Source organism: Micropterus salmoides, unplaced genomic scaffold (assembly GCF_014851395.1).
Source record: "Micropterus salmoides isolate LMB-PRFRI ecotype aquatic unplaced genomic scaffold, ASM1485139v1 Ms_hic_scaffold_20, whole genome shotgun sequence".
Taxonomy (NCBI): domain Eukaryota; kingdom Metazoa; phylum Chordata; class Actinopteri; order Centrarchiformes; family Centrarchidae; genus Micropterus; species Micropterus salmoides.
In genome coordinates this window covers 12280646-12301405 of record NW_024041151.1, presented here as the reverse complement: position 1 = coordinate 12301405, position 20760 = coordinate 12280646, and the positions used below count along the sequence as shown (strand labels likewise).

The window sequence follows — 20760 nt, the reverse complement described above, 5'->3', positions numbered from 1 at the left end:
TTTGGTGGTGAATATTCTGATTCTTAGTACACCTTTTTGCTTTGTTTTTATCCATGTCTTTTATAAAACAATTTATGAAAAATAAACCTCCTTTTTCCATTCTTAAGCCTCTTCATCGAAATGTCAACCAACCTTTTGTTTCCTTGTGCTTCTGCTGTGCCTCCCTCCCTCCCTTGTGTTTCTGTTTGGTTCCCCTGTCTGTCTTCTGTGTGTGTGTGTGTGTGTGTGTGTGTGTGTGTGTGTGTGTGTGCGTGTGGCTTTCCAACTTGTCTCAGGTCAGCCAATTGACTCTCCGCCCATGATCACCTGTGCACCTGAGGCACATCCCAGTAATCAAGCTCTTCTGCATTTAAACTCAGTTTTTTTGCCAGGTCGTCAGTTCTCAGTGTTTGGTTTGTTAGGTTTCTTTCCTTTGACAAAGATTTGCCTGACTGTTTTTTTCTTCTGCCTCAGATTCTCATTCTTTGTGGAGGATTTTTGCCAGTCTACCTCGGTGTGTCATCTGTGTGTTTCCACTTCAAGCAAGATCTCATAATTGCGCTAGATCTGGAAAATTTAAGTAAACTGCACTGTTACTTTTACTAAAGCTTCCTGTTGGTGTTGTACACTTGGGTCCCACCTTTTCTTTTTGTATATAGTTCTTTGGGAATCCAACACATATTTTCAAACCATATTTGCTTTTGGTTTATAATTATCTATAATATATATTATATTTCATTTCAGATTAAGCAGGTTGTGAGGAGTCAATAAGGAGCTCAATGATATAATAATTGAGCTGGATTGTACTGTACATGTCAGAATTCCTCAGTTTATAAAAAGTAATTTGCTGAAACTGCAGCTACAGTGTAAAGGCCATTTGTCTCACACATTAAACATATTTGTTTGTGTATCTTACATACAAAAAGAAAAATAGTCCTTTACTCAGGCAGACAAGTTCTTTAGCAGGGACCACTGCAAGAGTATGTAATAGGAAGACATTTTAGACCACTCCCATGTAAACAAGATGCACTTTCCACTGATGTATATACAGCTGGGCTCGCACCAAAGTGAGGCTAGTGTCACTAAATAAATGTTTGTCGAGCTGCATGCACGCAGTCATTTGTATATGTCATCTCGAAGACACCTTAAAACTGGGGCAGCCTTGTTTGTATGCTGGATTACTCACAGATGATAATGGGAAATCCAGGATTTCTATTTCACATTACGAACCACTGCAAAGTTTGGAACTTATGGTAAGACTGGAACACAGTGGGTGTTTAAAAACTGCCAGTTGCTTGTTCTAGAATCTGAAATACAAAAGAAAGTCAGCTGCACTGCTGCTCAGAGATCTTGAGACTTCCTAAAACATGCTTTCTCTCTCTCACACACACACACTCACACGCCTTCCCCCTCCCTCTCTCCTCCCTCCTCTCTGTCACCAACGTACACACACGGTCTTCTCAGACTGAATGTGATCGTCTCACCAGCCAGGATGACTGGAGGACTTAGGATTGCATAGGCTGCAGTGTTGGGATAGAGTGTGTGTTTGTGTGTGTGTGAGTGTGTGTGTGTGTGTGCATGTGTCTGGGCGGACTCTCGCTGTAATGGTGCCCCATGTGTGACTGTGCTGACCGCGACAGCCATCCTGTCACAGCGGAGACTTTCTCAGCATGCAGATGGTGTGAGCAGTCAGGGGAAAAGTTTGTAACAGCTCCTCTGAGCCTCAGCTAACTCAATCCACTCTGCACACACTGAGTTAGTTCAAGAGAGAAGCAGCAGCAGCAGCAGCCGCAGCCGCAGCAGAAGCAGCAGCAGCAGCAGCAGCAGCTGAGCTGGAGTGCAACTTGAGCTCGTCTCAGCACAGGATTTCTGTTGATGTTGAATGACTACCTGTCACTGGATTGAATACAATAGTTGTGCATTGCTACACGTCAGAGCTGTGAGATTCAACAAGGCTGTTTATTTGAAAGGTGAGTCTCTCTGTTTGAGGTTGTACAGTTTTATAGTATGTTTTTGCCACTGAGGGATTATTATTGTATTGTTATATTTTGGTGATTTTGTGGCAATGTACCCATTGTTCTTGAGCCATATTCACATATCTCTGCACACTTTGGTAATCAGAATGTGAAGATTCTGTAGGCAAATGGTCTGGCTGAATGGACCAGTCTTAGAAGAGTTGAGTGATACTTTAAGGTAAATTTACATTTTAGGCAGGTATCCCTGGAGATTTATATACAATTGCAGTAGTAGCAGCACGTTCTGTAGCATAGCAGTGGATAGTATTAGCTATGACATTCAGTGGTGTTTTGGGGTTTCTGGATCTGTTTAATATTTTCCATCAATGTGTTTCATTTATGTGCAACACATATAATCCCACAAGCAGAGTAGGTCTGCAAGTGCCTTGAATTTACTGAACAATGATAAGATACATTGGTGCTTTTCTTGACTGAATGGTTTGTTTTTTTTTTGGAATAAGCTTTACAAACTTCCAGCATCACTCATTTTCAAATGGATTAGATCACTAGATGAATGTGATATATTTCCAATGTGTTACACTAGCGACACACTCCTCCAGCTGTGTTACCAGGGGTACAGTTATGTTGATATTGGAGTGAAAATGCACCAGAGGAAATAAGTGCATACCTTTCAGTGTGTGGGCCTGCTGCAATCTGTGAAACATACTGTGAAAATGACAACAATCTTTTGTCTAAAGTATATTAACTACATTGTTAGCCTGTAACATAACTGAAATACCATTTTTCTTTAAGTGACTGCTGTTGAACAGCTAGAAAGCATAATTGTTATACTTTTAAGGTAAGGTTTAACTTGATTAAAATTCAAGTGAATTTATTGTACTGTCACTCTGTCAGACCAAAATCTTGCAGTGGCTCCCTAATTCTGGAGCAGGACATACAGATGGCCATGACAGTTGCATGTGCCATCCAAAACAACAACCCCCTGTCTGGCTGTCAGCTGGCCAAAAAGAGAAGAAAACTCAATTATGTCTGGATTAAGGTGCTAGTTGTGCAGGGTTGCTGACTGCAACTGATCACAGCATTATAAAACAATGGGAAAAGGAATCAGAAAAGGACAATGAGAAAATATTTCAAACAATAAGAATGAAAGCATGACAAGGAAGGACAGGGAGGGCCTGATAAAAAATGCCAGGGAGGGCAGAAAACATATCTCCACAACTTGTTCCCCCCACCTGATGTGTTAATGTAAAAGGAGATGTGAAAGCAAACAAGGCACAAGGAGGGAAGATATGATGACCCCCGTGTGCCAGGAATGGCTGCAGTGCACAAGCTGTGCTGCTGGAAAGCCCAGGGATCAGGTTCCCAGTGTCAGCTGCTGCACTCTTCTGTTCCCAGGTCTAATACTGTTTTTTTGAGAGAGAGGAATGGATGGAGACAAGGAGGACTGAAACTGCAGCACGTTAAACAGAATAGTTTGAGATATTGAGAAAAACCTGTGCTTTTTCTGGCAGACAGTTAGATGAGAATACGCTCATTACTGCTCAATTAATATGAGGTTACAGCCAGCAGCTTGTTAGCTTAGCTTAGCACAAAGACGGAAAGAGATGGAAACAGGGGGAAACCGCTAGCAAAATGGGTAACAAAATCTTCATACCAGCACCTATAAGGCTCACTAGTAAACACTTAATATCTAATTTGTATAAACTGTACAGAAACTGAAGTGTTTTTATTTTGTTTTATTATTTTTTTTATTTTTACTCCTTTAACATCTGTTAAACTTGACACTGGCTAGTTCACCTAGAGAATCTATAATAAGGACGACATTTATGACGGTGTAAATGCAGAGTTGGCTTAGCTTTCTAGAGCAAACAACATCTCTGGGGGAAATGACTATGATCACAGGTGTCATTTTCAGATCCCCCCTCTCACTTTGTAACATCTTGTATCTTGTTTTTTTCTAGAAAATATCCCCCTGTTTTCACATTGCTGCATTACAAAAGGATAGCCACATCAACAGTATCTTTCATTCAGTTAAAACAGTTTGTCAAACATGTGTAGAATGAGTCAGAGGCCAATGTGAAATCTTCACCCTTCTCCACAGGGCTGCCGCTCTGTACTCAGACATACTGTGACACATGGCGCAGAGGAAAATGGAGAGGGAGGGGCAGCGATGCTAGTGAGTGGGTAACGAGTGTATCATACCAAAAGCACTGCATTGTAGACCATGAAGGGGGCCACATATGGCGTCTAAATTGGTGTGTAGACAAAATAGACACTGACTCATAAAACTGATTCATACAGGAAAGCCAGCGAGTTTATTTGGCATTCCAGCAGAAAGGAGCAAAAGGAACTTGTATCTCCAAGAAGCAATCCTGTTGATGTTTGTGATACATTATATCTCCCACCCTCACCTCCCTTCCTCTCTTCCTACTTCCATCCATCCACCTATTTCTCTGCCATTGTAGTAGGTAGTGACTGATCATGGACTATGTATCTAAACCATAATGAAGGATAGTTTCCCTTCAGCATTAAATCATGATAGACCTGACTTGTGCATATGTTAGATGAAGCAATGGCTCAGGGAGTGAGTAGTTCTGTGACCACTCTGAAGCCCTTCCTCTTTCACATCCTCTTCAACAACTTGCAACAGCACAGCAAGAAGCATGCCCTCCTCTCACCTCTGTGGCAGAAACAGACTGCTCTCGAGGTAGCAGCTTTGGTAACGACGGGTTATATTTGTCTTTAACACATGTGGGTCATGGAGGCCCTACTGTGCAGACTTTGAGGGGGGAGGTTGCTTAGGGGTATTTACAGGGTTGACAGCATTGACTGGAGATGTGAAGTTCATGTTTTCTCTGTTGCATGTTTTATTGTGTTTTTTTTGTGTGTCTGTTTGCGGTTAGCAGGGTACGATGGTTGTTTGTGCACATACACAAACAAACGAGAGACTTGGTCGAATGAATAGGCTTTGATCTGAATTAGCCTTGAATGGTGGTTGCTAATGAAACACAGACAGAGTGTATGTCCTTACCAGGTGGATTTAATCAGCTGTCAAACATGCTGACTTGCATATGCAACAAAGTTGTCACATCTTGTGTGTCCACCAATGACCAATCTTACTGGCATCTTTGTGGTGGTGTACTGGAGGAGAGAGACATTTGATAGTGAAGAGGATTTTTCAGGAACAGAGATAATTTATCTTTTGCCTTATAGACAGACAGACAGCTGGATAGATAGATAGATAGATAGATAGATAGATAGATAGATAGATAGATAGATAGATAGATAGATAGATAGATAGATAGATAGATAGATAGATAGATGGGGTTGATTGTTCTTTTGTAGTTTGTATGATGCTTTGGCAATATTGTTGTTACACATTCATGCCAATAAACTAATTTGAATTGAATTGAATTGAACTGATAGATAGTAATTCTAGTTTTATAAGATTTGATAAGACTGAGTGGTTGCACTGTTTTGACCCTCTACTGTGACTTTTAATGCCCCACTGACCTTTGCATCATCCAAGCAAAGCTGACACAAGGAAAGGCTTTACTGGCAAGCACTGGGGCCAATGTGGAGTTCAACAGCTGGTGAAAATGTAACACTGAGGACTGAAGACAGACAGATGGCAATGGCACCGTCGGCCATATGTTAATGAACATGAATAAAGAATTCATGCTTGCTATTCATCAGTGAATCATAAAAGAGAAACCTTGTTTATTTTCAAACTGGACCGTATTTTCCCATGTTTTTGTGTATAAGGGACAATGTTTTTTTGAATTTGTCTAGTATTGAGCAAGAGCACTGCAGCTGGTAGCCGCAAAACATGGCTGCAATGTAATCCTTCCAGGCAATAGTGCACCTTCAGTGTCTGTTCACTAAAAGTGCTTGTTTTTGCCTTTGACAGGCTCAGATTGTTATAATAAGTGTCTGACAACATTGTGGAAAGGAACCTAGGACCTTTTTGTTTAACCAGAAATAGCTGTTATGTCGCTCTTGTCAAGCCACAAGACTCCATTGACAAATACAGTTATTTTATCTTGCAGATCATCGTACTTTGTTTAAACTCGACAGAAACAAAATAAAACTCACCAAGCCATTGTGGTTTGTATTTTTACTGTTCCAACAATCACCAGCTCTGGTTTAGTTAAAATAAAACCTTAGTTAAATGTGAAAATATTAATAGAGAGGAGCGAGAGGGAGGTTGGGCATCAGAGAGGCTGTGGGGAGTTAGGATGTAGAGCTAGATTTCCTATATACCTTTGTAAATTAAGGGTTTATATCTTATATCAACCTGCTAGCAAAAGTTGTAATTTCAGCCAAAGAATCGACTGTCTGAAATCAATAATTTCAAACATTACTTAATTTACAAATCTTACACCGGTATCATGTGCTATGCGAGAATGGAAAGCTTGTAAAGCATAGCAACAGTGAAAAGTGAGGCAAAGGTTAACAAAATGGTTTGAAAACTGGGAAATCATGTCACATGACAACGTAAAAATCATTGTAGTACATTCATGTTTACCATTTCTGCCTGTGATGCTATAGCAGCCACAGGGTGGGAAAGGCAGGAGATCTAAGTTTGTTGAGTCCAATTTTCCCTCGACAGAGTGCTCCCTTGCTGCTGTGACCGGCCATTTCCTGTGGTCACAGAACATTTCCTGCCACTGTCCTTACCCGACACCAACATTTTTGGCCGTTTGGGCAAAAGTCTGTAAAGTCTCAATTAGGGGGAATTGAATGCTCCTCTTTTTTGCAGTGCAAAATGTATGATTTCAGTAACTCTGCTGTATTTTTACCCCCAAAAAATCTTCCCAAGCACTACTTTAATTTCCCAAAGGATGAGACAGACTAAATTAAGGCCTCAATCTCCTTTCCTCCAAACCAGCTCAATTCAAACAAAGACGTGTCAAACAGCATTTCAGGCTTTCTGTGTGCTGCTAGCTTCAGTACTTTCCCATATGGGGAACAAACAGTCTGTGTAAGCACTGAAAACTACCAACCGCCTGATGCTGTGAGACGGGTCCTGTAGGGACAAGGTCTGCAGCATCAAATATCAGAGATTTTACAAGCTCATCAAACATCCTTCCTTGTTTAGACCTCTAGATATCCTTATTTCCTCTCTGTAAGGGTATAATGTTAATTGTCATCCCATACCACTCTACAAAACACAGGACCCCTTTTTATCATACTGTCAAGTTCATAATCAAAAGTATCAGCTTACATCAAATAGTTGTGTCCTAGGAAACTATTGAAAATGATTTATTGTACAATTCCTGTGTCTTTGGCTGCTCTGAGATCAGTTTTCATCACTTAAGACATGTCCAGTAGTGTATTTTATTATTACACTGACAAACGCATATTTTTAAACCACAACAAGGCGTCCCTGATCCTGAGATGGCCTGGCTCAGTATCCATTTTACAGATGGACAAAGACCGACAGAGAATACTAATACCTCAGTGCCGAAATGGAGACAAACACGAATGGTGGTTTGAAAGATTTGTACCCGTCAAAGGAGTCCATGCGAATCCAGCCCTTTTTTCCCTCCTTCATTTCTTCTGAATTTATTAATTTTTATTTGACTGCCACAGAGTCACAGTTACATCCTGCTAAGAAATTATAGTGCATGCCACAAAACCTTAGGGGGCTGATTCGTGACTATCTTTGTGTTGTCCTTTCGAGTGTACAGTGTGTGTTTGTGGTATGTGTGTGTTTGTTTGTGTGTGTGGCTGTCTGTGCTGTATGTGGAGCTGTTGTTGTCTATAGTGAAGGTCAGGGTGTCTCTTCCCACAGACTTCTTAGTATGGTGAAAGTTCTCAGGCGTGCTGTGAGAAAATTCTGGGATATTCTTAAACTCAAGATACAGTGGGTACGGAAAGTATTCAGACCCCTTTAAATTTTTCACTCTTTGTTTCATTGCAGCCATTTTCCAAAAATCTAAAAAGTTCATTTTATTTCTCAGTAATGTACACTCAGCACCCCATCTTGACAGAAAAAAACAGAAATGTAGAAATTTTTGCAAATTTATTAAAAAAGAAAAACTGAAATATCACATGGTCATAAGTATTCAGACCCTTTGCTCAGTATTTAGTAGAAGCACCCTTTTGATCTAATACAGCCATGAGTCGTTTTGGGAAAGATGCAACAAGTTTTTCACATCTGGATTTGGGTATCCTCTGCCATTCCTCCTTGCAGATCCTCTCCAGTTCTGTCAGGTTGGATGGTAAACGTTGGTGGACAGCCATTTTCAGGTCTCTCCAGAGATGCTCAATTGGGTTTAAGTCAGGGCTCTGGCTGGGCCATTCAAGAACAGCCACGGAGTTGTTGTGAAGCCACTCCTTCGTTATTTTAGCGGTGCGCTTAGGGTCATTGTCTTGTTGGAAGGTAAACCTTCGGCCCAGTCTGAGGTCCAGAGCACTCTGGAAAAGGTTTTCGTCCAGGATATCCCTGTACTTGGCCGCATTCATCTTTCCCTCGATTGCAACCAGTCGTCCTGTCCCTGCAGCTGAAAAACACCCCCACAGCATGATGCTGCCACCACCATGCTTCACTGTTGAGACTGTATTGGACAGGTGATGAGCAGTGCCTGGTGTTCTCCACACATACCGCTTAGAATTAAGGCCAAAAAGTTCTATCTTGGTCTCATCAGACCAGAGGATCTTATTTATCACCATCTTGGAGTCCTTCAGGTGTTTTTTAGCAAACTCCATGCGGGCTTTCATGTGTCTTGCACTGAGGAGAGGCTTCCGTCGGGCCACTCTGCCATAAAGCCCCGACTGGTGGATTGCTGCAGTGATGGTTGACTTACTACAACTTTCTCCCATCTCCCGACTGCATCTCTGGAGCTCAGCCACAGTGACCTTTGGGTTCTTCTTTACCTCTCTCACCAAGGCTCTTCTCCCCCGATAGCTCAGTTTGGCCGGACGGCCAGCTCTAGGAAGGGTTCTGGTCGTCCCAAACGTCTTCCATTTGAGGATTATGGAGGCCACTGTGCTCTTAGGAACCTTAAGTGCAGCAGAAATTTTTTTGTAACCTTGGCCAGATCTGTGCCTTGCCACAATTCTGTCTCTGAGCTCTTCAGGCAGTTCCTTTGACCTCATGATTCTCATTTGCTCTGACATGCACTGTGAGCTGTAAGGTCTTATATAGACAGGTGTGTGGCTTTCCTAATCAAGTCCAATCAGTGTAATCAAACACAGCTGGACTCAAATGAAGGTGTAGAACCATCTCAAGGATGATCAGAAGAAATAGACAGCACCTGAGTTAAATATGAGTGTCACGGCAAAGGGTCTGAATACTTATGACCATGTGATATTTCAGTTTTTCTTTTTTAATAAATTTGCAAACATTTCTACATTTCTGTTTTTTTTCTGTCAAGATGGGTGCTGAGTGTACATTACTGAGAAATAAAATGAACTTTTTGATTTTTGGAAAATGGCTGCAATGAAACAAAGAGTGAAAAATTTAAAGGGGTCTGAATACTTTCCGTACCCACTGTATCTTGAACGTTCATTGACAGAAGCAAGTGTTACTAGACACGAACAGATGGTAATGCAGAGTGTTAATTGTCGCATTGAAAATGAAATGCTCCTTCATACTGTCATATTCATTATTCTAGAGAGCAGACTTGATCACCAAACTTAAAGAAGAACATTGGGGTTTATGCTCTTACTATGTTTACTTTTGTGTCTAGCATTTAAAGGGAGTTTTTGGGAGTTTCATCCCAAAATTACTTCTCCTCTAGTGTGCTTGAATACAACTTTTGCTTAATTTGAAATGTAACACTTGTATGGACAATTTTTGAATAAGGAACTTATTTATTGGGCATTAGTTTGGAAATAGATTGCAACTTAGGAACCATTTATATCTCTATTTCTGTGATTCACAGATAAAATTTCCTTTTTCTTAAATCTACCTTTCAGACTGCCTTGTAAATTACATATCCTATTTCTTTGTTATAAGAAATCATCAATATAGTTCCTCTGCTTATGTCGAGAATGAGGCTCACGGTAAAGAGACACTACTGCCACAAAAGACACAGTACCTGCATGCACCTGCACACACAGAATGCACCTCTGGGAGGCTGCTTTCAATGTGCTGAGTGGACAAAAGTCAGGTAAGGATGCGTTCTTGCAGAGACTTTGCAGTTGTGTCACAAATGTAAACCACATCTGGCACCATCAGAAGGTTCGCTGGAGAAGTGTCTGCAAAAAAATAAAAATAAAATCCAGGTTTGAAAAACAGGTCAACTACCTTGCCTTTAGCCCTAGTTGGATTGTTGCTTCACAAAATTCTGATAAAGTTATGGCCACCCTATACTGTGCATAGAATTTAGGATTCATTACTTATGCCTGTTGTTTACACATAATTTCACCATGATTATGTTAGAAATGTCTTATAGAATGAACCATAAAAATTAAAATGAGTACCTTCTAAAGGTCACAATTCATCATGTTGTTCCTGCATAGGCCAAAGAACCTCCAACTTTTCTATTTATCTTACTCCATTTGTCTGTTGATTTATAGATTTAGTAATGATTATGCCTTCTATCCCTGTATGGCAATTTATTACCTCTGGACTAGACCACAGTGTAATGAAAATTTTAAATACTGTTTCTACTCTCAGCCGGCACCACGTTACTCACATTAAGAAACCTCTGAGTTATTTACTATTTCAATTTGCAGCAGCACAGGCCAATCCCAGCAGTACTGTTAACTACGCCCAGTGCAGGTGGCATGAAATTGTAAAGGGGATGTGGCACCAGACTGGCAACACAGCAGGTGACTCCATCACCACAACAGATGGGTGTATCGACCCTAGACTGTGATTTATGTTGTGTGTGTGTTCATGTGTGTACTTACAGATTTTTTAAACTAAGAGAATCAAGAATGTAGGAAGCAGCAGGGATAGAGAGGTTATTCCATCCAATATTAGTGTTAAATGATCCCACGCAATAAAGAATTTTCCCTTGAATAAACTTAGCTCAGATGATAGCTTTCACTGCTGCTGAGCACTGCCCACTTTCCCCCCTACATAGCTCCAGCACAAAAGCGGAGCAACCATAAGTAGAGAAAGACAACAGATAAAAAAAAGTAGTTTATGGCCTCCACAATGCAAAACAAGGTAAAAACTACTGTTTTCCAAGAGAACGTTTTTGCATGCACATGCAAACAGGACTCACTAACGTCCTTGTGCATGGAACCACAGAATTTTTTGAAATCACCACAGCAGCCTTGCTGCACTTGCTCCACTGTTGCCTGGAACAGTACTGGGCCGCATCTGGTCCTCATCTGGACCTGCGGGCTGTTTGGACTTCTACCAAGGCAAGCTCAACGAGAGCCACTGATAACATGGCAATGCTTAAAGCTGACTGCAGCAGTCTCCGAGTAGTAGCATAGTCAGTGAATGATGCACATGTTTAAACAATCTATCATGCTCATGGAAACAATATGTGTAGGTTGATTTATTACATGTGTTTGTGACTGCACTCCTGTACGCACGTGTGAAAGTTTTAGGTGCAGCTAAGGATTTTTGTCGCATTTGATTAGATGTAATCTATTTGAATTGTAAAACTTCAAAAGGTTGAGGATTCAAAACGACAAAAAGACAAAATGTTACAGTGAGGCAAGGGAAAGACTGGCAGGCCAACCAACATATGTAGGTGTGTGACACAAGAAATAGATAAAAGAGAGTAGAGGTTTGGCCTCTGGTCTTGTTTTCTGGCTTATAAATTCCTCCTCCCACATTTCCCCTCCTGCCTTTGCAAAACTCAACTCTGTCCATCTCAAATTCTTTAATGCTCCACAACTTGCAAACCACAGCAAATTAGCCAACCATCCCTCTGACAGAGTTGGTACGTCCAAACCACAGGTTGTTTCTAGCCACGCAGATAGGGGAAAGACAGGTTATCATTTGTTAGAATTGAAACTGACATTTGAAAAAACCCACAGACTCTATTGGAAAACAATGGTTTTCATTAAATTAACTGAAGGAATAGTTTAAATGAACAGACTTGTTGCTGTCGCATTTGTGTTGGACTGTGGTGACTGTGAGTTCTGTGATTAATACACTCTCCCTAACATACAAGTTAATCTCTCTATTGTTTGAAATCTTGCAGAATATTAGGACTTGGCTGAAGAGTCACTCCACCTCTATATAATTTTCTTCCTGAATATCAGTACTGAGTTTGGAAGGAGAGCATTTAAGAATTTGTCATCATCTGTTTGTTGCAGAAAGTATTTGGTTACCTATTGCCTACTTGGAACTTCTGTAAATACAAACAGATAAAAACTGTTTTGCCTTTTTGCAGGTTAGAGTTGCTGTAATGGACGACCAGTGTGTGTCCCACGGCAGTCCCCAGCGCAATGGAGTTCAGCCCAGCACAGAGATCCAGAGGCAGGGACGGTTGAGTGTCATCAGGTGTGGGTGGCTCAGGAAGCAAGGAGGTTTTGTCAAGACTTGGCACAGTCGCTGGTTTGTTCTGCGAGGGGACCAGCTCTACTATTACAAAGACGAGGAGGAGACCAAAGCTCTGGTAAGGCTGTGAATACACTGAAAGACTAATCCCAACTTATTTTTAAATAATGGCAACAGAAAACAACAGATTTCACAGACTGATGTGTCTCTTAGTGACAAAATGATCAGATGCCAAGTTCTTTAATCAAGCCGGAAGCCTACATAATGGAACATGTGTTGGTGCTATGGGTATTCATATTGATCTATTGTGCATTATTCAATATCAGATATAAGAAAAAGGAACAATTGTGTTTGGGCTGCTATAAAACTATGCCAACTGTGTACTGTTGTCAGCCAAGTCAACAATCAATTGAATCTGTTATGAGCTGATCACACTTGAAGAACTTACAGACATTTACCACGAATAGCTGATCAGATCAGAGGTGGATGCTGCAGGTGGAAATATTTTGGAATTATTTTGTTCCCATGCATTATCTCTGAAACAATGGGTTTACAGAGCAGATGCATCTTACAGCCACATGAGATAACAAGATCTGACTCACCTGATGAATCAGGTTATTTTGACTGTTTGAATATAAGTCAAAGTAAACTGTTGTGTACTTGTTTTCACTGAAGCCAGCACACAAAGCTATCCTGAAAGAACAGGGGACAATGAGTGATGCAGACAATAAGGTTGTCTCTAACGTTACTGTAACCAGGCAGCCTCTCTCACAGAGCATGTGTAGACCGAACAAAGAAGCAGAATTAGACAGGCTTTTGATTCTCATTACAAAGGAAAAATAATTAATTCCACCATGTTAGTTCAACATGGAGTTGCATGTTTTCAACAAACTGTCTTTGAAGTTGAAATTGAAGTGAAGTTGAACTGAGAAACAGAAGTTAGAATCTGTTGTCACAGATTTATTCTTGTTTCTATGGCTGTTCAGGGATCATTTTGCTGGGACTGAATGTCAGGGAGCCAGGGACAACTGAATACAGATAAGAAGCGATATTAATAGAGGAGTTTGACATCTTGGGAAATAAGCTAGACACGCCACTCAATCACATCCTCTCTATATAACACTATGTGGAAAGCCCATAACACTAGAAAGCCAATCGTCTGCTTTTAACAGCAAAGCAGGAAACATATTTCAGCCAATCATGTGGTTCCACTGATGTAAGGGTCTGTTATTCTTCTAATGCGCATGCATGGTAGTAGTGATGCATGCGTAGTAGAAGTATAAACGGTTTTATGTCCCGGTGACCAGTAAAAGTGAAGTTCCGGCTCTCTCCCCATTCATTCAAATGGGAGCCTGGTCTTTTCAGTCCGAAATAGCTGTTCGGAGGCTATGCCAAGATGGCTGCCGAGTTGCCTGCTTGCCTATAAAGACTTTGGCTTATTCTTGCCGAGAGTTAGATGAGAAGTTTCATACCACCTTCATGTCTGTTCAATATGAAGCTGCAGCCACGAGATGATTACTTGCTAAGCTTAGCAAGACTGGAAACAGGTGGTTACAGCTGTGTGACCCTGTCCAAAGGTCAAGAAATCTGCCTACATCTAAAGCTTAGATAAAACAAACTAGATATAATATGTTAAGTGCTTTAGGTCTGCTGGTGGGTGGATTTGGTTAGGTACGAGACTGGTCAGTATGCAGATGTCTAGGAACTTATTATTAAATACTAATTTATAAACAAGTGACATACATTAAAATCCTTTCGAGTAATTTAAAGTCTGCCTGTTTTCTTTTTATTAATTAGCAGTTCAACTTTTTCATTGGTAGCTACTCAGTTATTTGTGTTACCCTTTTGTAGAAGCCAGCTGTTTCACACCACGAGCAATGTTCCACAACCAATTCATATACCCATTCCATCCAAACAATATCCTCTTTTTCCAAGGGAAACTTGAACACTTGAGCACAGTTGAAATCTTCATTCTGCTCATCTACCCACATGTCTTTGTCTGGTTGATTTCCCAGCAAGCTCAGCTCAGCCAAACCCAAGCCACATCAGCAGCAGCAGCAGTCTCTGAAGGTTAAAGATCCAGACCTGAAGGTGGGCCTCTGGCCAGATAAAGGGAGAGGAGATTTTCTTCGCTGCTATTTCGGGGTTGCTCTGCTTCTTAAGCAGTGTATTTAAAACAGAGTGTGGTCTTATATTAGAAGCACCATGAGTTATGCTTTAGCTCTTAGTGGTGTGAATATCCTGAGGGAATGATGCAATTACTGTGGAACAGTTTTACATGATAATTTAAAGAAAATGACAGAAAAAATTAGTTTTCCTTTGAAATGTTCTTGCCATCTATATTTATCCACCCAAAAATGTTAATCATTAATGTTCCTACAACTTCAGCTACCTAATGAACGCTCTACTCATCTGTTTTTTTTTTGTAACTTTCTATTCTTCCTACTTCTGAAACAAAGCCAACATCAATTTCAGATGCCTAAAACTGCCAATTTCAATAAAACTAGGTCAGGCACAGAGCAGTGCTTTCAAAGTGCTTAAATCTCTGTGACCTCCAAAGCAGAGAAGCATGGAATAGCACAAAAACAACACTCTAACATGACACAGTACCCAATAGAATACAAGATAAGTACTCTAGAGTTTCCAACATTCTGAAAGAAAAAACACAAGTAGGGCAGAGAGGAGAGAGAGCCTCAGCCTCAGCTGTTCCTAGCCTATAACACTGATGTTCAAGATCAGGGCAAACACACACACACACACACACACAACACAAATGTACCATCATACATCTCTTAAGAGTGTGTTCAATAGAATTAAATCTCCCTGTCCTGCGTCATGAACCACATAACGCAGGGGTGTGAAGCCATATTTAGATCAGCTATTAATTAATTCACTCACGTGCTGTGACATCTCCATTTGTTACCTGTCACATTTGCCTAATTGCTGCCTCCTCTGTGGGAGCAGGAACATCTGCCCCTCTCTATTGCCTGTGGAAACACAGTCACCAACAAAACTTGGACTGATTTTGTCATGAACAGTAATACTTAAATACAAAGGTTGCATGAGAAATCTTTCCCATTTTACTGCTTAGTACACTATTTACTTTCCATTGCTTTATGGCTGTTTTTTTAATTCTACTATTTTCTAAAAACTCCACATTGCAATGATTCGCCCTTTTTCTATGTATAAATTACAGTTATACAACTTTACACCAGTCAGTGATTTCTAAATCTCATATTACTTCTCACTTATTTAATGTTGATTACGTAGGGAATAGTGAGACTGTGCTTACTTTTTCCTGATAAGTGATCTTTTGCGGTCATGTGACTAATGAGTGTGAAGTTGTGTGATACTGTTATAGCGGCACAAAATCTTTCTCTTTATGCTAAATGCTTCATTATTTTCACTAGCAATTTTGTCTGCTTACCATTTGGTCCTGGGCAAATAGTGTTTTTTAACATTTTTCTTGTTAAAAACAGCTGTCATCTGCGGTCAGGAGTAGACCAAAATATTGGAGGTACAGATGATATAACCAAAACAATGAGCTGAAAGAAGCTATACACTTTCATAAAACTGAGAGGAACTGTAGAATGAGGTGATAACTCTCTGTGTGTGTTTGTCACTGCTGGAGACACTTTTAACCTCAGCCCGTCCTCACCAGAAAAACGGATGTATAGGTTGATTGTTCAAGCAGCTCATTACGACCCATATTTACATGTATTGTAAGGCTGTTGTTAGGCCACCTTTAGTGGCCATGACAGTAACAAAGAAGGAAGTCAGGTAAAGTAGTGAGGTGATTGGGGTGAATGGATGGGTCATACAGACAAATTCCTGCCAATAGGGGTGCTAGATCAAAAAAGACGCAAAGAGCACAACAGAGGATGATGGTTGTGATGGGGAGCTTAACAAATACTCTGCAGCTGTAAAGATTTACAAAATTTACTGTGATTGTATTTCTTGCAGGACTGTGTTGCAAGAGTTCACTACGTTGTTGTGTACATAATAGTGAAATGCCCTGGACCAGTCCTAGAAAATAGAAGAAAATAATGGTAACCATACTAGCACTTAGCTTTATACAGAAATGAGATGAGATGAGATTTCAAATGCTGCTGCTCAGAGGAAGTGAGCGTAACACTATTGTCAATACAGAGGTCCGTGTTGTGTCCTGTACAGTCAGGCCAAACCTCTCTGAGCAACGTGTGGAATCTGAAGAATGGGAGTCAGATAGAGGTGAAGGGTCACCGAAAAGCATGCATAGTGTACGGCACGTGTGGGTTTAGCTTCAACATGCCATCTGCTTGCCCTTACTCGTCCATGGAGATGTATGCACGCACAAGCATGCATGTACTCACATTTCCACACACACACACACACACACACACACTCAGATTTCATCTGGCTGAGCCATAAACAAAGACAGTATTCATTCAGTGGGTGAAATGGTATGATTATTGTAATTTAGACCACTTAGTATTGTATCTGTATTCCTGTAAAGTAAGCAAGCTAACATTATGAATGAATGAGACAATTGTGAATGAATACATTGAAGCAATTTAATTTTATTATAATACATTAAGAAATGAAAGACATATTAAAATTTAATTAGAATATTACAATTCTCACCACAACAGGTCTTACAAGTTAGTTCATTAATATTAATAGCACGAGGGGGCTGTGTCTGAACTCAGACAAAATAATCAGAACAAAAAGTAGTTGGCTTTAATGAGAAGTTTTGTTAAATCTGTAATGCAGTGCAATAACCCACTGAAAATTCTTTGGTTTCTCTGCTTGAGCTGTGAACTGTTTGACCTTGGCATTTAACAGGAGTAAATAAAATGCCACTGCAGTCGTCTTGCTGCTGTTTTGATGAAACATTAACACTGTACCATTTGTCCGAAATTGTGCTCACTCTGTGTCTCACTTTTGTCACTTTTGACATTGGCAAACATGCACATAGACGAGGGATTCCTAGCAGAATGTATACATGTATGTATACTTGTACTGTGTGAAGGTTCCAGTGAGTCACATCACATCCAGACGTGACGTGACCCTCAATGTATTTGTATACATCATTAAACGCATCCGTGACAATCGTCTGGTTACAGAACCATACACAGACTTTGTGTGGACATGGCTGGGTGCCACCTGATGTATGAGTGACATACTAAAAGCCAATTACTTTTTTTAAACTTTACATTAGAGCAGGGAAAAAATTAATCATTGAAGAATGACAGTTTGCAGGATGTCAGTATGCCTAGTACGCACACTAAATACAGAGAATATTACCTCTGATTCCTGTATGGTGACTGCATGTCTAATAAGCTCTGTATTGATGGATAGAAAAGTCAATTAACTCTCACTGGACTTGCAACAAGCTCATGCCAGTTCTGTTTTCTGAGCTGCTTTCTGGAGAGCACATTTCCTCACAAGAAGTGAGTACGCAGCTGGTGCAGGAGCTGTATGGAGTATTGAATCACATCAGAATTCCTCACACACAACACAGGTTTCATTTGGTATCCCCGGGCAAAAGACCTTGTCTGACTAAAAATACTTCACTTTCTAATGGCTACATGTATTAATGTGTGTATTTTCCCACAACACAGAATTGTAAGTGTTGGTTAGTGCCTGTAGTTTTCAAATTTTTCTTAAGGTAGCTGTAGTCAGTAATACTAACAATGCATCACCCTTAATCTGCAGTTCCAGTCAGTTTTACAAAGCGGTTTAGTGTCTTTTAACTCAACTTTCAACTTGTTTTCTTGCCCACAACTTTACTGTTAGCTCCACCGCATCATCATTTAAATATCCACTGTATACAACTCGCTCAGCACCAAATGACCCAACAATAAAGTTAGGGACTAAGCATTTAGCAGGTAAAGAGCCAGATTGATCAGCTGGCCAGAATCACAACTCCATATGAATGCTAACGTTGCCTTGTCTGTGGCAAAAACAGTTTTGCAGGTTTTACTTATTTTAGTTTTTAATGGTATGGCTTGACATTTACTTTTTTGCTCACTAGCCAATGTGCCTTTTGACTACAATTTTTCAACATGCCAAATTGGCTGGTGGGAGTGACTGTGTTACCTGCCCGCATTTGGCAGGTTGGCAGGTGTTAATGTCAAGCTCTGAATGGTACCATTTACTAATCTGTAATGGCATTGATGAACGATTTTTTAGCTAAGTTAAGCTAAGTCTTAATTTCTATCCAGTTGGTGGCATGCAAATGTGGACAAGCTTACAGAGACATTTTAAGGTACTATATGCAAATTAGGTGCCTGTTATTTTGTGTGGCAAGTAACTGTCACACAAAAATGTGTATCAGCAGTACGTACAGACGTCCTGGTGGGCAGTCTGAAAGCAGAATAGGATATCAGAAATACACAAAAGATGTCAGCTCTTGTGGAGGGTTTAAATGTGTTTTCATGCTGCCCTGTGGCTAAACATGTTTCTGACTGCCACTTTTCATTTTGGACTGCACAGGACTCTTAGCCACAGCTAATACTGAAACATCAATATCCCTACGGGTAAGTTACTCAGAGCACCTTATGTAAAATAAATAATAATAAGACAAATTGTTGCTTTAAGACTTCTCTTTGTCTGTGGCTGTTTCTGGAAGTCATCCGTCAATGAAATAACCTGCCATATTATCTAGATAATTTCATCACATAAGCATTGCTTTAAGGTTTGACAGTATATCCTGCTGTTTACTAAACATGTGATTCTATATATTTAAAATAATGTTAGGTTTGCACAAATGTAATCCATTAAGTCAGTCAAAACATGTTTTGAAGGTAAATTAACAGACACCGGTATGATAGTGTTGTATAATCTCTACTGATTCAAAGTGCTGTGCAAAATTACTATGGCAGGTTACTGGAATTTTGTAGCTTCCAAGTTTTTCTTAATAAGATTTAGTGTCCTACACAGTCAGTCTGGAAAATTAGTTTTTATTAAAGCTATAAATCTCAGTTTGCAAAAGGTTGTAATAAAATATGGTATTGTTCTGTCAAATGTACAGTTATTCCAGACCAAGACTCCGGTCCGTGGCAAGGTATCTCGAAAATTACTGGTGACATTAAGTTTCCCGTGGATATTCATGCTCCCTAGAGGAAGAGTCTCCTCTCTTTTTGGATGAATCTTAACATCTGTATTTGTGGCTACCTGGTATCTACGTGCTCATGACAGTGGTGTAAACATTTAATGTTTATGTCTTTAATTTATCTACCATTTTATTTCATTATTTGATATAAGGCATGTTGCTCAAAACATCACTTGTATGTGTTCATGGGAACAGCATACAGAGTGCAGACTCCATTCATACAACCTCTGTGCTATTCATTTTCTTAGGTATAGCCAAAATCAATCATATTATCACTTCAGAGGGTATACTGAATATTAAGGCTTTATTCTACGCTGCTTTTTTCTTCCTCTTGTTAATCTTCAAGTCCCGGGAATGTTTATCATCTAAGCCTCCAGGCAGTCTGCTCTTTAGATTTCTCATTTTTCTCATCTGTCCTTCCTTCTCTGGCTTAATAAAACAAAGCTGTGGCAGTCAATTTTAATTTGTGGACCGTGGACAACTTTGTTCTATGTGGATTGATTTTAAACTTGCTTCAGTTAAGTTGTTTAAAGAGGTGGTATTATGTTCATTTTCAGGTTCAAAATCTTATTTAGGAGTTGTACCAGAACAGGTTTATATAGTTTAATTTTCAAAAAACACCATATTTTTTGTCATACTGCACATTGCTGCAGCTCCTCTTTTCACCCTGTGTTGAAGGCTTTGTTTTATCTATGGAGTGATACATCTTGTCTCTAAATGATCTTTGTTGGGAGTTGCATATGTGCAGTTCCTAGTGAATGACTACTAGCCGATCAGAAGCTGAGAAGGGCAGGTCAGCGATAAACCAGTAAACAGCTTCGGTTCAGCTGTACATGTTGCAGACCAGCTTGGCAACACAGACTGGAGCAAGAGGATAGCTAGTGTTTGGAAGGGAGAGGAGAGGTGTGTGCTGCAGCTCCGTGTTTTTCCACTGGTGTTTTTGAGGGCATGTCGGAGTAGCAGCTTGGTGAGCATTATATGAGGCGCATTTATGTTTCATCCCTGTGTCGTCACAAGGATGAAAGCGAAGCGGATGGACTACAAACAAGCTGTTTTCAAGCAGTTCAGAGCAGAGTTGTCTGTGGGAGATGGGAACTCTCTTTGGGGTGGACTTTTTCACTTAGCAAACCTATTACATGCACAAAAAAAGGTATATAGTTCAATAAAGGAGAGGGAAAAAGTCAAAAAGCATAATACCCCCTCTTAAACTGTTGTCATTTGTTAATTACTGTTTTACTTTTAAATTGTTTTTTTGGTATTTGTTTTTGTCGTATATTTCACATTGGGTC

The 20760-nt window shown here is 40.1% G+C and overlaps 1 protein-coding gene across 1 annotated transcript in view; it reads left to right on the top strand.

Annotated features, from left to right (window-relative positions):
• Positions 1 to 1633: 1633 nt before the first annotated feature.
• arhgap24 (Rho GTPase activating protein 24) overlaps positions 1634 to 20760 on the top strand; it is a 75522-nt gene continuing 56395 nt past the window's right edge. Inside the window, exons 1-2 of the mRNA XM_038734279.1 lie at positions 1634 to 1949; positions 12269 to 12493. Of these exons, the coding sequence (XP_038590207.1) occupies positions 12284 to 12493 (210 nt within the window). The 5' untranslated portion in view covers positions 1634 to 1949; positions 12269 to 12283. The remainder of the gene's footprint in view (positions 1950 to 12268; positions 12494 to 20760) is intronic.